General features: G+C 55.1%; 1 protein-coding gene across 1 annotated transcript; it reads left to right on the plus strand.

Moving 5' to 3' along the window:
• Nucleotides 1–252: 252 nt before the first annotated feature.
• On the plus strand, nt 253–8,096 carry VOLCADRAFT_104851 (uncharacterized protein; the record flags this gene model as incomplete). Its single annotated transcript, XM_002950693.1, has 12 exons — nt 253–820; nt 956–1,078; nt 1,222–1,442; nt 1,608–1,802; nt 1,937–2,272; nt 3,640–3,917; nt 5,083–5,223; nt 5,462–5,570; nt 6,716–6,804; nt 6,951–7,254; nt 7,642–7,891; nt 8,021–8,096. Exons 1-12 carry the CDS (start codon nt 345–347, stop codon nt 8,094–8,096), a joined length of 2,598 nt encoding a protein of 865 aa, XP_002950739.1. The 5' UTR covers nt 253–344.
• Nucleotides 8,097–9,307: the final 1,211 nt, after the last annotated feature.

Genomic DNA, 9,307 nt, shown 5'->3' on the forward strand with positions numbered 1-9,307 from the left:
TCGGACAGGGGAAACGTCGATCTCGCTGCTCTCTGACCCTTCACTGCAAGCATGCCTTTGGCTCTCAGCCATTGTCAAATAGAAGTTCTCATTGTGAAAACATTGGCAATCAGTCCTGTGGTAGGCGGACAAATTACAGGTTGCACTCGACAACGTGGTCGTACACAGGCTGCTTTGCCTCCATGGATACTCCTAATAGGTACATTCAAATTTAATCATAGCTACGTTCATATACTACATACCCTTGGCTCGTTTATTAATAAGACGGACAAGCTAAGCTAAGCGACGACCAATATCGACAACTCGGTCGATCGTATTCACTGCCACCATTGTTCACATAAACTATGCACACAATGCACATTTTCAATTCCCCATATGGCGGTGCTTATGGCGGCGAAAATGATGGCGTGGTAGGGCGGGTCGACCACCGCCAGAACACCGTTGACCGTCTTCCTGCAGCACAGGCCCGAGCTTATGGTGCTCCTAATCCTGCAAGACTTCAAATGACGCCCGAGAATCTGCCTGGAAGGGCGCCTTACGCTTCACCAGGTGTGACCGCGTTTGGGGTCAAACATCCGGAGCTCCCACCGAAGACTCTTGACGCTCTTAGGAGAGCGTGCATCGAAAATGAGGAGAACGTGGATAGTATTTCAGAAGTGATCCGCTCGGAGCTGGACGTAGCAGGTCGCGAGGGGGCACTCAAGCTTCTGGCCGAGCTTAAATTCCCGCCCATCGACTGCAAGCGCGTGCTTGACAGCCTGTTGTCGACAACACCATCCAATCACTGCAACAAGACCAATAAGTCGAAGTCGCGCATTAGGTAAGCAGCCCGGCACAATGCCTTTCGATTGACCATTAATATTGCATTGAATTCACACCTAGGTAGGCCTACTGGGTGACTAGAACCACCATTACATTACATCACTTACACATCCGTTCCTAATGATGCATGCAGTGATGCAACGGAGTCTTCGGCCGTGAAGGTGCCGGCCTGCGTTCCTGAGGCCTTCGCCGACGTCTTCAAGCCAATGAACTCACAGAGTGATGCCAGCAAGTTCAATGTCCTCGCGGCAACCGAGTGAGTTGACATGGAGCGTTGTTGCATTAGACATGGGGGTCACATTCCCAACGCGTGCCCTAGGGCAGGCCTGCCGCTCTTCCCTTCCCTGCTTTTCTCCCCATGACGGCCGTACTTCTGCCCTCGCATTCAGGGTTATCAAGGCGGGCATTCTTTGGACCGACATCAGCGAGGGCCTGGCACCCCGGAACGACACCGATTCATATCAAGACTATCATAACGCACTGGATGACTGTACTGTGCCATATCAAGACCATCGGCAAGGGCAACCTCCTATCCCTAAAGAGGAACAGCACGGCACGGAAGGAGGTCGAAGCAGCTCTCCTTAAAAGCATGAAAACGTGCATGCAGAATTACCAAGGCGGTAAGTTTGCAAATTGGGGGAATGTACATATACACCTGGGGGTAGTAAATCATGCATTGGAAAAGGGACCCCCAACAATAGCGCACTTTTCAATTTCCCCCCACTTGCAGTGTCAGTTCCCGACATGTACGATGGCTGAATGTGTGCGTACGTGCTATGGTGCAGGGCTCAAGCCAAAGGGCTACGAGGGCATGTTCAACACGGTGCGGATGGAGGTGAAACAGCTGAAGGAGCAGGGCACCTGGGAGGAGCCGACAGATGACATGCGGCAGAAGGCCGACAAGGAAGCCAGGGAGAAGGCCTTGGCAATCTTGGGGTGCATCAAGCAGAAGGCGGGTTTCGTGGACAAGAAGAAGGATGGTGGGTTTCTGGGATGGGCTGGGAGGAGGGTTGACTGGATGGATGGAAAGACTCATAGTGTGCGGGACATTCACAGCGGTTTTACACTCTTGTAAGCACGATTTTGATCCCTACAATGTGATCATGATTTGCAGACACAGAGCAGGGCGGCAATGCAGCTGCCGCCGAAACACCAGCTGGTGCCGAAGAGGTAGCCCCTGTCCAAGTTCCACGACAGCAAGAGGAGCAGAACCCCGCCAACCCGCCGACCAGTGATGAGGGTGACGGGACAGCTGCAGAGATGGGTGAGAACCCCACCACGGAGGAGGGAGAGGAGGTGGAACGAAAGAAGCCCCGTGGCAGGAAGCCGGCAGGAAGCCGACAGTCAGCTGGCTGTAGGAAGCGAAAGGAACCACCCCCAACTGAGGCTGGTGCAGAGCAGGCAAAGACCAGCCGCCGCCGTCGAGGGTCAACTGATCCACGGATAGGCAGTGAGTGAAGTAAGTTGTGCTCTCATGGTTTTGGTTTTGGGTTTTGTTCAGAGTTGGGCACTAGCTAATGTTAAAACCCTGCAGCTGATATGTGTATTGCCACCTATAGCTATCCTCCCGGTTTCTGTCGTATGGCAGTTATTGAGCATAACCTTAAATTTTGCCATTTCTTTTCCGTGCATGCAAAACAGGTCTGGACTCTAGAGTCCCCGTGGTGGGAGACCTCGGATTAATCAAATATCGGAGAAATATTTGATTATCCGATATTTGATTATCGGAGTCAGGAACTCGTTTAGTGAGACATGTGTCTGGAGCCGTACATCAGATCATACGGAACTGAATCTGGGGGCTGGGTCTGATTTCCTTTCTCTTGATATGATGACGTTGGTGTAATTAGCGAGTTTATACACACCCCGAGCCTGGGGCCATGGGCGGGCTCTACAGCCCTGCAAGGCTTGTGTTGGTGAGGCAATCTTTACAATTGTACACTCGAAGTGTTTGGTGAACATGTATGTTTGTATGTGTAGACATGTGAGCTTGATACAGGCATATGCATGGATGGAAGTGTATAGACAGGCATGCAAATATTTTTTTACATAGGCGAAATAGGCATACGTGCTCACATAGATGGATGAGACAGCTGTAATAGCATGTGTAGGCAGGTTGGACAGGGACATGCTTACAATCCATTGACACCAGCACATGGCCCGGCATACGGACAAGGAACACTTGTAAACACGGGTTACCCTGTCTGTTACCCCTCAGTACAATATTACCCCTACCCCTTTGTTACCCCTTGGTAAGGGGTTACCCCTACCCCTTTGTTACCCCTTGGTAAGGGGTTACCCCTACCCCGGGGTTAGGTTACCCACCTCCCTTCGTACATAGCCACATGGGTAACCACTTACCCCTACCCCTACCCCTAACCCCTGGGTTATGCTTAAGGGGGGGTTACCCCTCGTTTTATGCTATAGCGTACCCCTCGTTTTATGCTATAGCGTACGCTATAGTTCCATATCTCGTTCCGCAAAAGATTGAATGTAGAAGCTATCTCTATTCTTTATCCACCTGACAAAGGAGAAATTCCAGATAAATCGGAGCGCGACAAAGATAGCTGCACCGGGGCCGAGCCCCTTTTCGGCTTTGAAAAGCCGGCCCCCTAGATTAATATGAAGATTCGCTCATACATCATCGATAGTTGCTTAAGTATCGCTTCATTACTCCTCTATCTGTTTAGCCATGATAAGCAAGCAAGCTGTCTCTCCTTCCCCTGCTCTACCTGGCTCCTGGCTCCCCAAAAGCTGCTTGTACCTATAAATCGGCCGCATGCTTACATACATACACACATCGCCGCGCATGCATCACAGAGAGTGGCTGTGTGGACGAGGAACCCAAGCCCGTCCGCACCGCCACCATCAACGGCATTTCAGTGGTCCCGCTGTTCAGCCCTAAAACATGGAAGGGGGAGACGTACGGCATCATGACATTCCGCCGCCTGGCTGACATCTTTCCCACGACCCCCTCCGGCGGCTTGTACATCTGCTTGGAGCTGGCTAGGACCAGTCCCTGCAGTACACCGGCGGGAATGTGCTACGGCAACAGCTGCGTGTTCGCACTGTCCAACGATGATTTCACCTGTTGCCCCGTCAGTCAAGTGCTGGTCTGAGCGAGCTTGTTGGGCTGGTAATTGACGCATGCATAATAATGATAAAGAGTAATATTTACGCTATGGCTTGTCGTAGCAGGAGTATGTGATTACTAGCTGGATGGGTTGCCCCAATAATATGGTGTATGTACATTTCAATATTGCAGCGAGCATCGAGTTGGGCACCCACGAGTGCAATTGAGGCGCCTGCATGCGCAGGAGCAACCTTTTCTGGTCGCGATGAAGTTGCCAGCGAGCATCGAATTGGGCACCCACGAGTGCAATTGAGGCGCCCGTGTGCACATGAGCAACCTTTTCTGGCCGTGATGAAGTTGCCAGCAAGCATCGAGTTGGGCACCCGCGAGTGCAATTGAGGCGCCCGTGTGTGCAGGAGTAACCCTTTCTGGTCGTGATGAAGTTGCCAGCAAGCATCAACTTGAGCACCCGCGAGTGCAATTGAGGCGCCCGTGTGTGCAGGAGTAATCTTTTCCGGTCGTGATGAGGTTGCCAGCGAGCATCGAGTTGGGCACCCGCGAGTGCAATTGAGACGCCCGCGTGCACAGAAGTAATCTTTTCCGGCCGTGATGAAGTTGCCAGTGAGCATCAACTTGAGCACCCGCGAGTGCAACTGAGGCGCCCATGTGTGCAGTTGTTGGCACCCGTGCGTGCAGACATGAGCATCGTCGATTGCCTTCTTTATTCGTGGTGTCTCCCGCTCCCGCTTTTCTTCTATCGCCTTTTCTTGTCTTGAGTTCGTGAACCGACCGTTGTACGGGTTCACTCTGTGGCAGCGTTTGCCGTACTCTTGGGACAATTCGTGTCAAGTCAAGCAGTCCATTAAGTTGGCAGCCGGCCGGCTGGGGGGACCCATTTTTTGCCCGTCGTACTTCTTTCAGTGCTGTCCTACTTCCTCGCTCGCCCGTGTCTCCATCAGTCCGTCCGGTGCATGCTCGGTGCAGGCTTTCACCACCACCAGTGAATTCCATCTAAGGAACCATGGATTCGTTCTCTCATGACGACGCTATCGCTTTTCTGTCAGAGCTAAGGGTGGAGGCCCTCTCGCGTCTAGGCCTTGCGGAAGACACCCAGATGTCCGTCAGTCACAACACCAGCCAATTCAAAAGGCAGCACCTTTTAGGCCAGCCGCGTGGCCCACCTGCTGCAGCCCCCGACGACATGCCAGCCCCCAAACGGCCTGCACCGGGCCCTGCCCCTGCCCATCGGCCAAACCTGGACCCCGCACCAGTTCCGGCAAGTCTGGCCACACATCGGAAACAACCAGCCCGTCCCGCGGTGGCACCAGAAGGTGCGAAGGTCGAGGCCCCGGGTGACCTCCGGAAGGTTAAAGGGGAGTTTCCTAGTCCTACCTCCGACAACACCTTGGGAGTTCGGTCGTTACCAGCAGCGGGTCAGCCTCCCAGATGAGAGGACGCCTCTCTGGCAAAAAGAGCGCTTGGAAGGCTTGGGTTGTGAACACGCTGGTCATCTCGTGGATCACGTCAGGCTTCCCACTCCGTTGGGTCTCCAGCCCTCCCCCCCCCCAGCACTCAGGCCACAATCACGCTTCGGCAACCGCCAACGCCGCGTTCGTTGACAAAGCCATCGCGGATCTGTTGGCGTCGGGCACAGCCCACGCATGGCCAATGCAGCCTCGTGTGGTTTGCCCGTTGGGGGTCGTGCAGCAGGCAACTAAGCTCCGGCTCATTTGGGACGGCAGGCCGGTAAACGATTGTTTGCATGTCCCCTCTTTCCGCTATGAAGACTTGAAGGCGGTTCCTGGTTGGCTACTCCCAGACGATTACCTATTTACTTTGGACCTCAAAAGCGGCTACCATCACCTCGACATTGACCCAAGGTTCTGGGAATATCTCGGCTTCTGCTGGAGAGGTGTCTTCTATGTCTTCACACAACTGCCTTTTGGCCTCGCTTCCGCCTGCTGGGCGTTCACGAAGCTCATGTGAGAAGCCATGCACCCTTGGCGCAAGCGTGGCTGGTGATGCTCGGGCTACATAGACGATCAGGTGCACGCAGACCAGAACACTGATAACTTGGTACAGCGCAGGGCCAAAGTGGTTGCCCAGCTGGAGGCGCTTGGTTTCCTGGTTAATAAAGAGAAATCCATGCTGGGGGCCGTGCACCATCGCGTCAACAAGGGCTCCACAAAAGCGGACAACTTCCACAAGGTTGCCTGCGAGCTGCACAGCTACTGTTTCGAACAAGACATCCGCTTGCAAGCAGAGTGGCGACCTCGCGGCCAGAACCAGCTTGCTGATGCGCTTTCGAAACTGCAAGACCCTGATGACTGGATGCTGAAGCCCAGCATATTCCGCCGACTTCACGACACCTGGGGCCCCTTCGACATTGACCTTTTTGCCTCCCACGCGAACTTCCAACTCCCCGTGTACTACTCCCGCTACTTTACCCCAACAACGTCTGGAGTCGACGCGTTCAGGTTCTCATGGGGGCGCAGGTGCTGGGCGAACCCGCCCTTTCACCTCCTCCTCAGGGTGTTGCAGCACGCCGAGGCCTGCAAGTCCCGGCTCTGCCTTGTCGCGCCTTTCTGGCCTACCCGTGACTGGTGGCCTTTCATCACGGCCGACGGGGTCTGGTTCAAACCCTTCATGAGCGGAGCCCGCGTGCTCGGCCGGGCCTCAGATGTTTTTCTGGCCCGCACCTCAGGGGTCCCCCTGCCCAAAGGTGCATCACGCTGGTCCACCTTGGCCCTTCTGGTCGACTTCTCGGCCTCTAACATCAACCGCATCCGTGTCCCCGCCGATCCGATCGCGCCCCACACACAGATTTAGACACCCGGGCCGAGGCTCTCCTGGTCGCTCTTGGCGCGGAGGCAGACACGGAACTCTCCACTTTGGCGACTCAATTCGCCAAAGTGGCCGGGCAGACCCTCGCCCCACGGACATCCAACGAACACTCGCAGTCTTGGGAACCCTTCCGCGAGTGGTGGGCGGCCAGGCAACTGCCTGGAAGCATCTATGACACCTCGGGCGAGGTGGTGGCGCTCTACCTGCGGTCCAGTGGAACAGGGCCAGGGGATACCTGTCGGGCCCTCTGACAGGCACGGTGGCCCAGCCGATCCACTCCCTGTCGCACCCTGCCTTCTGCCACTGGCTCAACAAGACCCTGCAAGCGGCGGGGATCACCCGCCGCATCACTGTGCATTCCATGCGCATAGGAGGAAATAGCACTGCCGCCGATCACGGTGTGCCTGCGGACTTGTGCAAGGTGCACGGCCAGTGGCGCAGCGACGCCATGGTGCAGCACTACATGCGGCGCGACAGGGAGGCGAAACTCTCCGTCTCCCGCAGTCTGGGCCTCGCCAGTGAGCAAATGTCTCTTCGGTCTGCTGTGTAAGGCCCGAGGCAGAGGTGCAATTCTCACCAAAATCGTCCAAACCATGCCGTTCAGCACCATCGGGTCAGCCAATCCACAGCCACCAGAACCAGTTAAGGGAGACAGTAACACAGAATTGTTGGCTTAGATGTGACGGAGTGAAGCGACCGGAGCCTCTAAGGCTGGTTCTGTGGTACTGTCGTACAACTGGGTCGCAGTGGCGACTTAAACCTTACTGCTCTCCTGGTGAAGTCATTCTGCCTTCACACAGAAGAGCATACAGCCTTGTCCGAATAGTCAGCGTGACAGGCTGTACTTGCCCCCCGCCCGCCCTGTCCCTGTCAGCCCCTTGCCTCCTCTTTCCGCTATCCCCCAGATGCAGCACTGATTGGCTCGGCCTGGCATCGGCGGGCTCCTGAGAGGCGCCCCCCCCCTCAGCATGGTGGCAGGGGGAGGCAGCATGCGCACGGGAGGGGGTTGGTTCAGGGGGCGGGCCGAGGCGCCTGCAACCGGGATGAGGGGGAACACCCCATGGGGTTGGTGCCTGGTCGTTCTGGTCGGTCGGGCTTTGTCTGGTGTGAAGGTCTTTGGGGCGTGCGGGTGCTGCAGTGCCTCTGTTACTTAAGGTCAGCAATGCTGTCGTGCCGAGGTTGGTTTTTGGTGTTGGGTGCTGGCGCCCTTTCACGGTGCGCGCCAGACTGTTGGCTGTCTGGTGTGTCGCGCTGTGGTCGGCCGCACGGCCCCCGTGGCTACAGGCGGCCTGCTGGCCGGTTGGGCCGCGCGGCCACTGATAGGCTTGGCTGTTTGCTCTTCCTGCTGTGTAAGGCCTGAGGCAGAGGTGCAATTCTCGCCAAAATCGTCCAAACCACGCCGTTCAGCACCATCGGGTCAGCCAATCCACAGCCAACAGAACCAGTTAAGGGAGACAGTAACACAGAACCTTAGTAAGGAAGTCATCCACCTCGTTGTGCTGGAACGGGTCGAGGGTGGGGTAGAGGTTCTGCATTATTTCGTCGTCTGAATCGCTATCCCTAGAAAAGATAGGGTTAATGTAGGTACGGGGCCTACCTAGCGCTACAAAAAGACGCGACCACTTCTCCCTATCGGATTCTGTTCCGCTGGTGTCTAGTGGAGCAGTAACCTCACCCTCGGTGGGAGCTAACTTAGTTAGGGAAAGTTCCACCTGTACTGCTAGACCACTATCCGAACGCGAGCGCACAATGCGGAAGGTTTCGCTAGTACGAGACCCTGAGGTGGACATCCTACGCGTATCCTTACGCGGAACCTTACTTACCTCCTGCTGATCTCGTTGACTGGTCGAGCGAAGATGTTGCGCAGTGGCGGCCCGCAGGATGTTACGACGTAGCGGCTCCGTGGGACTTATACTTCCCTGTATAATAATTAGCTTACGAAAAACAAGAAGATAAGAAAAGGAAAAGAAAAAGATGTAGCAGCAAACGCGAAGCGATCAGGCAAGGACCAAGCAATAAAAGCCTAGTGACTACTAAAGAGTACTAACCCCGCCCCACCTAAGCTGGTGTTGCTGTAAAATTGCGTTGTGTTGTGCTGCAAAAGAGTAGCTGCGTGAAAACAGCTGGTCTGATTTATAACGCCGCGTCGGGAAAGAGGAAAGTACCGACTCGATAAGCTTGCAGCGTTTATTCCATCATATCATTGCGCGCAGGCGCACACAAGTCTCTGCTGCTGAAATAACGGAAGAAAGGACTCTAATGCAGGATGGACAGCGTGCAACTCCTTCCAACTGACGTGCTCGTAGAGCTCTGGTGCCGACCAATAATCGCGCGCCACACAATCATACAGGGCCGCGCCCCACGAATGGCGCGATGCATCCACTGAAAGCTCAACTGCAGCAGGACCCTGGTGAATAGCCGCCGAGCATTGGTGGGTAGAAATGTCTGCCTACCACCCAAAGTCACGTAACGACCCACGGGGCAAGCACACTCGACCAGGATAACCAACCGGTTGCTTCACATCATCGTAAAAATTGCGGAGAAATAAGAGAGCTGGAGTAAGGGCCAATT

This window comes from Volvox carteri, assembly GCF_000143455.1.
Source record: "Volvox carteri f. nagariensis unplaced genomic scaffold VOLCAscaffold_20, whole genome shotgun sequence".
Taxonomy (NCBI): Eukaryota; Viridiplantae; Chlorophyta; class Chlorophyceae; order Chlamydomonadales; family Volvocaceae; genus Volvox; species Volvox carteri.